The following is a 12,991-nucleotide window of genomic DNA, read 5'->3' as shown; positions in this document are numbered from 1 at the left end:
AAAAAGATGACTACAAATGATTTAGATTTTTTGACAAAACATTTATTCACATAAATCCATTTCATGAAAACTCAACAAACAAACTGAATGCAATATATTTAACAATAAATTTGTGTATTTGTATATATGTATATGGATTTACAAATTAATATATAAAGCAACGATAACTAAAATTATTAATGATATAAATAACATTATTTTCTCAATGTGCTATACATTTCTGTAAATGTCCCGTTTACACGTGGTACAAATATTGCGTTTCTTCTAGTATTTTGACCCTCGGTTGTTGCCGTATCATCACAACAACTACGTCATAATGGAGCAAAACTTTCGAGCGGTGTGCTTCCTTTTGGAACTCTTGCTCAACGATTTTGTCATGAATTAAAAGACACAACAAGTAGTCATTGTTGACCATGGAGGGACTGGAAATGTCTGCCATGATCCCTGCTCTTCATGAGCTTGCCAGGTAACTCCGGCAGGCTAATGGCTAACGTGCTAAGCTAACCTGAGCACGTTCGCTATTTGTCCATTTGCCATACTAAATGTTTTCTATAATCAGCCTTGAATTACAATATACGTATTTTTTGTTCATATTTTCTAGCGCCAGCCCAGGGGAATACGATGAAGCTGTGAAGAAACCTCGGCAGATCCTCTGTCAGTTCATTGACAGAATCCTGACTGACGTGGATGCAGGTGAGTCGAAACAAATTGGTCGTGTCGAGAAAGTGCTCCAAATTATTTTTTTTTTTTTAACTTACAATGTAAAGGTTGACTTTCCTTAGGGGGAAAAAAAAAACCAAATTAATTTGTGCTCGTTTTGATGTTTTTCATGTTTTATGAATTAGTGCTAGTTTTTGATTAATAAAGAAATGAAAGAAAATAAAGAATCCACATGAATGTGTTATAAAAGACATACAAAACAGGACTGCACAAACAATTGAACAGTAAAAATAAATAAAAATGAAAAGATTTTATTAAATTAAGAAATTGTGATAAAATAAAGCAAGTTCATCGTACAAAAAGCAAATTTATTCTACTATGTATGTTTTTTGAAGATTGGATAAACAGTTCAGATAAATTAATTGAATATAGATCATACAACTTTCTGCATAAAATGTACATTGAATTTTAGCCCCCCCCCAAAAAAATATATCTACCTGCATAAATATAATGAACTAAATTATTTAATAATCTAAGAATGTAATTAACTAAAATGATTCTAAAAATTTATATAGAATAAATAATTCCAAACAAAAAATATTACAATGTATGAGTGTTGATACAATAAACGACAATATAAAAATTATGAATAAAATCAATGCATTTTTTGATATATTTGTGTAATGAATAAAATTAAATATACAAATATAAATAATAAACGACTTAATTGTACAGCTGTACAAAATGTTAGAATATTTAGTGGTAAATATATTCTAATTAATAGCATTGTGAACATTTCCAATTTACTGTTCGGCTATGTGAAAAAAAGTGTTCAGTGAAAACTATTTAATTGACAAGGGAACCTCACAACAATCAAATCTTCAATGAGTAGCTTATGCATTCCTTCGATTGTGTGCAATTGATTAACTGCATCTTTATGCAACCGTATAAAAACAGCATGCTGGAGTTGAGACATTCTCAACTTGTTTTGCTGCTCAAGAAGCCCGTGTCATTCTTTCAGTGTCTCTCAGGCTGAATAAGAAGTCCACCTCGGAGCCCGCCTGCGTCATGCTGCTGGACTTTGTGCAGCACATCATCAAGTCGTCGTCTCTCATGTTTTGCAACCCTGCCTGCCAGCCCGCAGACTACCCGGATGCCACACAACGCTGCACTGGTGAGACAAGTCTCAAAATGAACGTGGAAATGGAGATGAATGTATTTTAGGCGTCAAGTGACGCATTTGTATCAGGAAGTCGTCCATTTTAGTATGCAAATTGATTAATTGAATTTTAAAATAATCATTAGTCGCACCCGAGTAACGTCATGAGAAACATCTCACGGCCACCGCGCTTCTCTCTCTCGCCTCCAGACTTCAGCAAATGGGTGTTGCTGCGTCTGTTGCGTGTGGCCGCCGCTCCGGACTGCGCCGCCATCCACGGGCAGGCGCGCGGCGCCCTCTGCTCGCTGCTGCACTCCCTCCTCGTCCGGGCGCCTTTCATCTTCGCCCGGCTGGCTCACGACTTCATCCTCCTGGCGGCCGACCTGGGCGCCATCCTACGCGCCCACGTCACCTCCCGCTCGGCCAGCCTTTGGCCCGCCGCCATCCGGTCCTTCACCGTCCCCTCGCCGTGCGCTAACCTCACCCCTTCATCCTTCGTTCTCGCCTCCCCAGCGGCGTTGGAGTCACTCGCTGCGGTGACGTTGTACGTCGTCACCGACGTCGTCAGGGGCGTGATCTCCCCGCGGGACTTGAGGATGGTTTGGGAGACCGCTTGCACCATCCTGGCCCACGGTAACACCCGGCTGAGGACGGTTGCCATGGCGATGCTGAGGCGGCTGGTGGAGCTAGGCGGCTTCCCGGAGGCGCTGGGACATGAGTTCTTCGCCGCCTTCCTCCATGTGCTGAACACGCACGCGGACGGGTACGAGGGGGAGCTGCTCGGCCTGACCCAGTGCGTGTTTCGCCAAGATGGCACCCGCCTGGAGGACACGTACCTGGCGCAAGTGTTTGAGTGCATCTGCGCCCATGCCGAAGCCCAGGAAGCCAACACAAGTATGGATATTTTTTTTGTTGTTTTTCAAAGCAATATGCAGCTATTTTTGTCTTTCGCTTTTTCAACGCAAAGAAATTTATCAGAAAATATGAAATGCTTTGAAATTTGTTTGGTGCCTATCCTTTATTATTCACTGAAAAACAAGCGTCTGTTTTTTTATCTGCAGTACCCTAATATGACACAAGAGGGGGCCGATGCTCAGCGAACAGGCACACACGTTAGCGCCGTCTACTTTTCGTGCTTTCTTTTTGTCAAGAATTTTATGACTTCGTAAGACATTTTTGAGGAGTAATTTTCGAAATTAAGTTTGATGAATCGAAATGCCTTGAATTTGTTCAACTTCAAACCTCTCAAAAAAAACAGCAATTTTTAAAATTTTTTTAAAAAGTGTATTCTTTATGAGAAAAAATATACAAAATATTTATTAATGTGTCAAGCAATGAATATATGACAATTTTTTTTTAAAAATAAATACTAAATGGATAAAAAAATGGCAAAAATCAGATCAATGAATGAATTTCTTGCCCATCCGTTTTCCCTCGGCCACCTGGCGGCAGTATGATACAGACATGCAGATATTTTGTTGCTGCAGTCATGTAAATCAATCTTTATAGAGGATAAAGAATATATATCTGTGACGTACAGTGGACAGTGGCGAATTTACCTATTTGATGATTCATTTATATCTTTATTTATTTCCTGACAAAAGTATGACATTGCGATACTTTCTGTGTCTAGGAACCCTGGAGCCCGGCGCCCCCAAAGTGACGGAATTAACCCAGTCTCTGTGTCACGCTTTGGACTGGGCGCTGTCGGTCTCCGCCGGTTGCGAGAACGTCGCCGCGTTGCAGATGAGGCGAGTGGTGGAGGTCTGCGGGACGCTGGCGCGCAGCGTGGGAACAGAAAGTCAAGCAGAAGTACAGTAGCTGTCGTCTTTTGTGATTGCTATATTACCTCCGCCAAGGCTTGTTTGTTCTGAAGTTCAGTGACCTGGCTGATAGGTCAGCAAGTTTGGTGTGAGTCCAGTCGTCGATGTCATTAATTGAACAATTTAATAGACTTGTTACAATTTCTTTCAAAATAATGATATATGAAAAAAATAGATATATTAAAAAAATATATATTATTATTATATTATTTATTGACTTAGATATCTCATACATATCTTTCAACGTCTGAGCTCCCTAGCTGATATTTTTGATATCACAATGCTGTGATAAGAGTTTTTGTTACCATACATATAATAATTAGCATTTATATTTATTTACTATATGATTCGCCAGTGCGCGGAGGGTTTCCTGAAAGCCGCGCTCAAAGCGGAGATTGCCGTGCTGACGCGACAAGCCGAGGACGAGCCCACGCCGACCAAGAAAGTCTGCAAAGCGGCCCGCGGGACAGCGAAATCGGTGGCGCACGCGTGAGTCGGCAGAGAAACGGCAAATTAACAAAGCCTCGCGAAATTGACGGTGACGTTTGCGTGTAGCAGCAAAGTGGGCGTACGTGATGACAGCGACGTCTGGGCCGTGCTCAGCCGCCGCTTGGAGGAGCTCTTGGCGCTGTTCAACTCGGACGGCTGCAAACCCGAGAGCGGCCACAGTCTCGCCGCACTTCGGGGCGTCGCGCTCATCCTGCGACTGGCCGCTGTTTGCTCCTCACCCATCAGGTGGCGCACTAACACACACGCGTGGAACTTGAACAAAATAATCATATATCAAATTGATATATTAAGGAGAAAAAAAACCCAATGAGATTATGTTGCATTTTCATTGACAAAGGCAGCACTTCATAATTTTTCCACGATATGTCCACTATAAGCATTACTTGTATTCTTCCAAATTCTCAGGCAGCCTCCTCTCATCTGGGTGTCCTCTGAGAGTCTGGCTAGGACATTGAAGAGCTGTCAATCAGTATTAGAGGGCGGGCCAGAACCCGTCGCCAATCAGAACTACTACAAATCCGCTGTCCAAGACACTCTGAGAGTTCTTGACTGTATGCTCTACCTGACCGGTAAGCATTACCATCAGCATTATTTAGCGCAGTGGGGCGCAAAATAATTTGCAATAAAAGAGGGTCTGATCGATTTCATCGGCTGATATTAGCTTAATTAAAATTGTATAAAAAAAAAAAATGGCAGAGTGCATAATGTCACCAGTTTAACTCATTTAATCGACCTTCTATCGAGCTGATGTGTTTGATAAACGCATTTTGCTACGCAGCGTGCAGCCAAGGCGAAGATGTTCTCCAGCGGCGTGCGTGTGCGCTCCTGACGCTCCCCTGGGTGTCGGATCACAAGATGGCCTCGGCCTACAAAACTTCGGGGTTCCCCTCCTGGGTCGTCACCTTGGCTCAGAGGCTCCGCTCTTGCTTCTGTGAGTATGCTGCAAAATAAATAATATGTGAGATCGAATCCACTCTAATATGGGTAAAATGACAACAAAATGTCTTTTCGAGGGCTGCAACTAATCATTTTAATAAGCGATTAATCGGTTTTCATTTTTTATATTATCGGTGATTCGTATTCTTTTTCGATTTCCATCCCTTTATTCCAAAACTGGAGATTTTGAAGCGACACTGCAGAATATAAGCAAACATAAATTGATTATGATTCTGTTTCTGGCTCGGTCGGCAACTTGTCACAATTTAGGCAAAAATGTCGTTCATTTCAAGGTAAAAGCGGATGTTAATATTATTTTTGATGAAACGCTAAAATAAAAGAAACGAAATCTGAGAATATTTACTGTTGAGTGTCTAAAAATTCAGAGGATTAAGACAATTTTAAGCAATTAATTGATTATCAAAATCGTTGATTATTTGATAATCGATTATCTGTTGTTAAATCGATTTTATCAGAATTTTTATTTCAAGGCTATTTGAAGGGGCGAGGGATTGTGTCAACTTTCCTCAGATATTGTCGAGTGTGTCGCGCATAAAAATGGCGGAATGTTTTTTTTTAATTAATATTTTGGAGATTTATTTAAAAAAAAAAAAACCTGATTTGTCATTTTTACTATTCATGTCTTGCATTTGTGTGTTGTCAGCAAGCGAGGTTCAAGCGCAGTGTATATCTCTGGTGGCGCGCCTGCATGGTGTGGCGTGCGCTGCCTGGCGTGCGTTCGTGTTCTCCGCGGCCCTGCGAGGTGGCGACGAGGCGCCGAAAGAGGCGGCGGTCCGGGCCTTCCCGCTTCTTCTTCACCATCTGGAAGTCTCCCGCCACAACCTCATCACCACCACCGCCTTATAGTACGTGTGTAGCTATTTAGTGTAAGTATTTAATAACCTGGAATTTATTTCATTTTGTTTTCTGTGTGCCGATCTGCAGTCCCAGGCTGGATGACGGCTCGGAGAATGTGCTCAGGGAGCTGGCCAGGATCGTGGGCCATCTGAGCTGCGTCCAGTCGGGGGTCTCGCAGCTTAGCGACGGCGCCGATCGCCCGGAAGCGCTCGTGTGCCTCGGCCTCTGCCTTTCGGCAGACCACCCAGGTGGCGCGCCCCCATCCCTGATGGCGTCCTTTGTCAAGCCCTTTCTGCCTCTGCTCCGTCCGCAGTCCCCAAGCAGCGTTAAGCGAGGTATGGTACCAAAACATTCATCCATTATACAACGATTTGAATTGATTGCATATTCACCTTTTCTATGCTTTGTAAATAAAGAGTTCCATTTAGATATAAAACTTTAAGTGAATAGGTCACCAAGAATTTCATTGTGCACTGATGTCAAATTTTGAGGAAGAAATGTAATTTCATCAATTTTGTAATAAGGCTACAACATAAAATGCAGAAGGTGCGTCACTTCTTTCCATTTTTTTTTTTTTTTTTTTTTTTTTTAGAATGCAGGAAATGTTATTTATTTATTTAATTTTTTATTCTTATTATTTATTTATTTTTTCTACACATTTTCATTGCAGGAGAGTTGTTTAATCAAGCTTTGAGAAAAAAGTTCTGTTCCCTCCAGTTCAGAATAAGGCTGCAACAGAAAATTTGAAGGGTTATTTTATTTATTTATATTTTTATTTATTTTAACTTTTTCTTCAAGGAATTGGAAAAATTATATTTCCACTTTTTCAATGTGGGGTCCTGTGCATTTGAGATTATAATTTAGTCCGTATTGCAATAAGGCTGTATTAAATTTGGAATGCACATGTATTTTTATTGTTATTATTAATTGTGTTTTGTTTATTTTATTTTATTTGTATTTTTTTTATCATTTATTTTTAATTTGCCCAAAGAATCCCGAACCTTTTTTTTCTGGGTTTCATTCTGGGTTGTTGTATGTAAAATTTGCTGGTCCACTTTTCATTTTAATCTATATTTTTTTTTTCAAATGTATGCCGTTTTTATTTATGTAAGGTTTGCCATTGTGGAATGTTATCTAAAATTTTGAGGAGGAAAAAAAATGAATTTGTATCATTATGAAATAGGGCCGTAACTTCCAGCTTTGTGAATACGTTCCCGCTACACCTTCCTGTACCGTTCACAACACATTGAGTGTGTTTTGGTTCCCCCGACGCAGCATTTCTGCAAGCGCTGCCTCACCTTTGCCAACATGTCCGTCTGGCTGATGGCAGCGAGGAATCCGAGGAGCTTCTGTCCGCCCTCATCGGCCTTGTAGAGGATTCGGACGCGGGCGTCCGAATGGGCTTCAGCCAATCGGTGCGCTTCCTGCTGATGGACCCCTCCTGTGACGACAGCCTCGTGAGCAAGGTGAATGCTTCAAACGCCGGATGTTGTTTCTCTGAGAAATTGTCCATTTGTGTGTTTCTGTTTGAGTAGGTGTCATCCTTGTGTGTGTGTTTATTCCCAGCTGCTGACTGTTCGGGTCAAAGAGGCCTTCAACAACGCCAAAGCTAACAACGACGACGATCTGCGCCATACTCTCATCCTCACCACCGGAGAGATCGGCAGGTAAGAAATTAAACGGGACTGAGGGGTTGCGCTGACGCCGTCAGTTTCTCAATGAAGGGTGTGTGGAGTTTAAAAAAGTTCGGGAAAGGCTGTGAAGATAATTGTAGATAAATATCCGACTCTTTTATTTTCCCCAACAATCTGTTGGCATGTTGAAGATGGCACGTGGATGAAAACGTTTTCAATCCGTCAAACTTTAATTTGATAGTGCTTTTCAGACACAAAAAAAATGCATCTGAAAGTGCTTTGTTCATTCCCTTCCCTCCTGGAAAGTTGAATAAAAGTGAGGCCAGAGTTCAAAATAACACCCATATGTTTTTCATCTGAATTGAGGGATGGAGAGACGATGTTCAGTTTTTCACTTTGGGCCACAGGACTTCGGTCTTGTCCTCGTTAAACTGGACAAAGTTCTCTGCCATCCACGATTTGACGTCCAGTATGTGGAAATCAGGAAACCTCATGAAACCCCCGAGAGGCAGCATATATAAACTGAACATTAAAGGACCTAAAATTGAACCCTGAGGCACACCGCATGTTACTTCATTGACAGTCAAGAAGCATGTATCCTAGGGTTGGGCGATATGACCTCAAATCAATATCGCGAGAAATTGACCAATTTTACCTCGATAACGATAACTGCACGATAAATTCCCCCCGTGAACTAAAAAAAAAAAATCAAAATAAATGCAGGAAATGCATATTGACTGTTTTTATTATTGACCAACTGGTACACATTACTTTCAATGAAAAATAAAAGTGCAAAAATCATTTGTATAAATTCCAAAATAGCTTGATTTGCATGACTTGAACAATGTCACAAAGAAAAAGGGTACCTCTTGCAAAATCTTTTTCTGCAAGTAGATTGCGCCAAGATGCTCTCATGATGTAAATAATGGCAAATAAAAAAAAATGCTAAATAAAATGAAAGAAAATGTCAATGCAAGCCAAATAAACAAGTGTGCATCATCGGGGAAAATGTGCCGTCTCGAGTACTCTGGTGCGCAGTCGCCACTTGTCATCTATGTAATGCACAGTTAGGCTCAATCAGGGATCCATGTTGCGACCCGACCACAAGTCGGATGTAGATGCAAAATGCTTGACATGTCTAAGCTCCCGGCCCGATGTAGTCCATATCGGGAAATACGGCTTTCATGAAGCGTTTAAATCCTGCGCGCTCCTCTGTAACTAGAGGAGCTTTATCTTTAGCTATGTGCTAGGCTATCGCGTCCACCTCTGAGACGTTCTCTCGTATGGTGTCGCCTCCGTTAATGGGCTGTTGTCACTTGTCGAACCTTGCTTCACACTTTGAACTTTCAGCACAGCATTGTTGTGTTGTGGGTGGTGAAAAAGCTTCTGGATTTGAATCGCCAGCTACGACAGCGACGTCTGTTTTCTTTCTCGAGCGGACTGTTGGAGTCACGTGACTAGAGGCGCTGTTGCGGTCTTAAAGGGGCATGAACATTGCCGCAGACAGAAAAGGCTTTTCTTTTTTTTTTTTTTTTTTTAACACAGAATTTACCGACATGGGCAAAATGATTTCGGTCATTGTAATAAATTTCGGTAACGGTAAATTTTCGGTTTATCGCCCAGCCCTAATGTATCCCATCTCTTTAGATAAAATGACCCATTCTGAAAAATATGTAACTGAGTGCTGGGAGGAGTATGCAAATCGCTGTTGAGAGTCCGGTTAGAACTCCAATAATGAGGATATGGTCTTGTGTTTCTCGTCTTTTAATAAAGTTGCAGTCAAAGTACACATTTCTTGATGCTTCAAACGCTCTATTCGTGTGGTTCTAAAAGGAAAATAATAAACATTGAACATTGCATGTTACCAATTAGCAGTGAAACGTGGATTGTACAGACAAACGAACAGTGTTATTAATGCTGTAACTTACTTACTCACGCACAACTCAAAGCAGGATAAAAGTGGACTAAAACTCAAACTTAGCTCGATAGACAGACTGACACAATTCTCGCCACTTCCTCCTTCCTATATACGCACGCCCTCGCTACGTGAGTTGGAGCACTAAACTCCGCCCTCTTAAAGGAGCCGGTGTCACAGTCTCTGAGCAGCCTTTTCTACACATTCCTTTTTTTTAGAGGTGGGGTTGCGGGTTAGCGTCAGTCGGGGTCATGTGATCTCAAAACTTTTGGATACTACTTTTGAAATTGACTTTTAGATAAAAACACTGAATCCAAAGTTGTTGATTTTTATTTATTCCCCCCCCCCCCTCACTCTGCTGATCTCTCTGCTCCAGAGCCTCTCAAGGCAGCTTGGTGTCCTTCTCCTTATTGCATCTGCTCCACTGTTTGCTGTCCAAGTCGTCGCCCGTGTCTGTTGGCGCCTACACTCAGATCAGATCGCTGGCGGCCACCAAACGAATTGAGCTGCAAACGCTCTTCAGTCAGCACAAGAACCCCATTTGTCAGGTAAGCGAGCCCAAAAAGAGATGTCAGAAAGCAGATTCCTTTTTTTTTTTTTCTTTTTTTTCACCTCCTCCTTTCTTCCTTCCTTCCATCCTTTTTTCTTTCCTATCACATATTTTTCTATTCCTTCCAATTATCCCAACCTTGTTCACTTCCTTCTAAATTTCCTCCAACCCTTCCTTCCTTCCTTTCTTAAATAAGTACTTTAAAAAAAAAAAAAAGAAAAAGAATATGACCCACTTGTGACCCACCCTGTCCTGCGTATCCGTCCTTCGATCGGTTTCAATTCACGTGACACCGAATGTGTCTTGTATGTTTGCTTTAGTTCCTGGTGGAGTCGCTGCACTCGCGTCACTCCTCGGCCCTGCGCAGCACGCCGCAACCGAGCGGCGATTCGGCCCATCAAAGAGAGCTGGCGCTTGACATCCTGGCTCAGATCGCGCACGCCTTCAACTTTCCCGATCTCCACCTCTTCCTCTCTGTACGTACGCGCTACCTGAAAACGGCGTGTAGCGCCATCAGCTTTACAGATGTTTCTAGTCGGGATAGTGTTTGCGTTTATGCCATAATAATGTACGTAAGTTGTTTATTTAAATCTTGTTTTGTTCAAATGTGTTCAGAGGACGCTTCAGGTGCTCTTGCCCTACTTGGCCGCCAAGTCCAGCGCCACAGGCTCGGCCCTCATCCGCACGCTGGCCAATGAGCTGAAAGCCAACCGGCGTGAGATCCTGATCAACAACTTTAAGTACATCTTCAGCCACTTGGTCTGCTCCTGCACCAAGGAGGAGCTGGAGAGGGCCTTCCACTATCTGCAGGTAAGGGAAGCACGCCATCCCGTCCATTGCTAGTCACGTAGAAATAAAAGATCGATGATATAGAACACATAATCTATAATATATTAACACTTTATTTGATTATTGCGCTATACACAAATATAGAGAACAAACGTTAGATGAATAATATGAAACTATTACGAAAATATACAATACAATTACAAAATACAAAAAATATAAAATTGACCATATTAGACAAAATGGAAACATTGAATTAGAAAATACAAATATTAGAGAATAATACAACATAAAAAACAAAAATATTGAAAAGGGGGGGGAAATGAGATGTAAAAAAAATATCCACAATAAAATTGCCTATATCAGAGTAAAACTATCTGTTGAAGGCTGGACTAATACACTTGTATTTATAATAGTGTAATTATACAAAAAAATCGACAAAAATATGATAAAGTCCATAAACAAAAATATACACACATTAGAGGGAAAATGCAAATATTTAATGTAATTGACTTAAATGTTAGGAAAAATAAATGCACAAAAATGAGGTGAAACGATGGAAAAGTAAATGTTTTTCTTTTAATGGTGGAAAAAGTCAAAACCGTGACACAAAAATAACACAAATAATTCAAAATTCTTAGAAAACCTACATAGGGAAAATATACACAAAGTAGGGGAGGAATATATTTCGGGAAAATAATCAACTAAAGAAGTAAAATATTAAAAGAACGAATCTTTGCCATATGGTGTTCCACAGGGTTCAATTTTGGGGCCCTTGCTGTTTTCATTGTCCTGTATTTGATTTCTCATCGTGACCATATTGTTTAGAGCGAGACCGAGCTAGAACTGGGCTCACTTCTGCGCCAAGACTTTCAAGGCCTTCATAACGAGCTGCTCCTGCGCTTGGGCGAGCACTACCAGCAGATCTTCAACGGTCTGGCCATCGTGGCCTCCTTCGCGTCTAACGATGACCCCTACCAGGGTCCACGTGACATCACCACCTCCGAGCAAATGGTACCGGAACGAGTGTGTGTGTGTGTTTTTATTTAATTTTTTTTTTTAATGCTTTCATTTTATCATATCATTTATTCTTTCCGCGCAGGTGGACTATTTGCAGCCGAAGCTGCTGGGAATTCTTGCCTTCTTTAACATGCAGTTGCTCAGCTCCAGCGCGGGAGAGAAGGACAGGAAGAAGCTGGTGAGCTAAATATTGCAAAAGAATTACGGAAAAATACTTGAAGGAAACTGCATGAATATTAGGAGATCAAAACATTCCCCCAAAAATATAATGACAATAATATTAATGAAGTTTTAAGAAAACGCTTTAAAAGTACAAGATTGAAAAGGTATACCCAAAGAAACATTGGGGGAAAAATACCCAATAAATAATATACAAAAGACAAAATGATCGAATGGAAAACTCCACAAATATTTGAAAATCATTCAAATCAAATCCATTTCTATTTCAGTAAACTAAATACAAAAATATAGTAATAGTACCAACAAATATTTGAAACGTTACAAAAATACACAAAAATTAGATAAAATGCAAGACATTAGCTGGGAATTTTTTAAATGGTACAAAGATATACATTTAAAAATATAGAAATATTAGAAAATATATTTATTTTAGGAAAAATATATTACAGTAAAGTGCTACTACAAACCTATGGGGAAAAAATTGTATAAGACAAAAATGCAAATTCTCATGTATAAAAATTACAAAATATTTTCGGAAAAAAATTAAATTATACTGGCAGAATAAAATAAAATATGAGGAGAAAAATATGAAGAATAGTGGATATAATGAAAAGCATAATATGAAAAAAATGTGAAAATATTTGAAAAGAGTACAAAAATCCACAAATATTGAAAAAAATATTTTAAGATAAAATGCTAAAATATATACATCCTATGAAATTAAAATATCCCTTTTTCAAATAAATATTTGAACAAATAGTTTTTACTGGCCTCTAATTTCCTAACTAGTTATTCATCTACTTGTTTTGTACTGTATATGAAATATGATATCATATCATCTTATTTGGGTTCACAGTCATAACGGGCCTCTGAAAGCAACCATAACTACGATGTGGCCCGCGACAAAAATGAGCTTGACACACCTAATGCAGAATATTAAACGGGAAAAAAAAGGAAAAT

General features: G+C 40.3%; 1 protein-coding gene across 4 annotated transcripts in view; it reads left to right on the top strand.

Moving 5' to 3' along the window:
- The first annotated feature begins 294 nt into the window (after nucleotides 1-294).
- The window catches only part of atr (ATR checkpoint kinase), a 32,460-nt gene continuing 19,763 nt past the window's right edge, over nucleotides 295-12,991 (top strand). The window contains exons 1-18 of one of the 4 annotated variants that reach the window (XM_088311167.1): nucleotides 295-466; nucleotides 602-693; nucleotides 1,682-1,834; nucleotides 2,030-2,713; nucleotides 3,453-3,631; nucleotides 3,998-4,131; nucleotides 4,201-4,377; nucleotides 4,558-4,721; nucleotides 4,931-5,083; nucleotides 5,753-5,954; nucleotides 6,034-6,281; nucleotides 7,222-7,412; nucleotides 7,513-7,613; nucleotides 9,872-10,043; nucleotides 10,366-10,521; nucleotides 10,661-10,855; nucleotides 11,660-11,845; nucleotides 11,934-12,029. In XM_088311167.1, coding sequence (XP_088167293.1) covers nucleotides 414-466; nucleotides 602-693; nucleotides 1,682-1,834; nucleotides 2,030-2,713; nucleotides 3,453-3,631; nucleotides 3,998-4,131; nucleotides 4,201-4,377; nucleotides 4,558-4,721; nucleotides 4,931-5,083; nucleotides 5,753-5,954; nucleotides 6,034-6,281; nucleotides 7,222-7,412; nucleotides 7,513-7,613; nucleotides 9,872-10,043; nucleotides 10,366-10,521; nucleotides 10,661-10,855; nucleotides 11,660-11,845; nucleotides 11,934-12,029 — 3,336 coding nt within the window. In that variant the 5' untranslated portion in view covers nucleotides 295-413. Of the gene's footprint in view, nucleotides 467-601; nucleotides 694-1,681; nucleotides 1,835-2,029; nucleotides 2,714-3,452; nucleotides 3,632-3,997; nucleotides 4,132-4,197; nucleotides 4,378-4,557; nucleotides 4,722-4,930; nucleotides 5,084-5,752; nucleotides 5,955-6,033; nucleotides 6,282-7,221; nucleotides 7,413-7,512; nucleotides 7,614-9,871; nucleotides 10,044-10,365; nucleotides 10,522-10,660; nucleotides 10,856-11,659; nucleotides 11,846-11,933; nucleotides 12,030-12,991 lie in introns of those variants that run through there. The other 3 variants (XM_088311158.1, XM_088311176.1, XM_088311183.1) reach the window with 3 other exon arrangements.

Source organism: Idiotropiscis lumnitzeri, chromosome 1 (assembly GCF_059441095.1).
Source record: "Idiotropiscis lumnitzeri isolate Australia: NSW breed Sydney's pygmy pipehorse chromosome 1, RoL_Ilum_1.0, whole genome shotgun sequence".
In the NCBI taxonomy this organism is placed as follows: domain Eukaryota; kingdom Metazoa; phylum Chordata; class Actinopteri; order Syngnathiformes; family Syngnathidae; genus Idiotropiscis; species Idiotropiscis lumnitzeri.
Note: the sequence above shows the minus strand (reverse complement) of the source record. Positions and strands in the feature narration are given on the sequence as shown.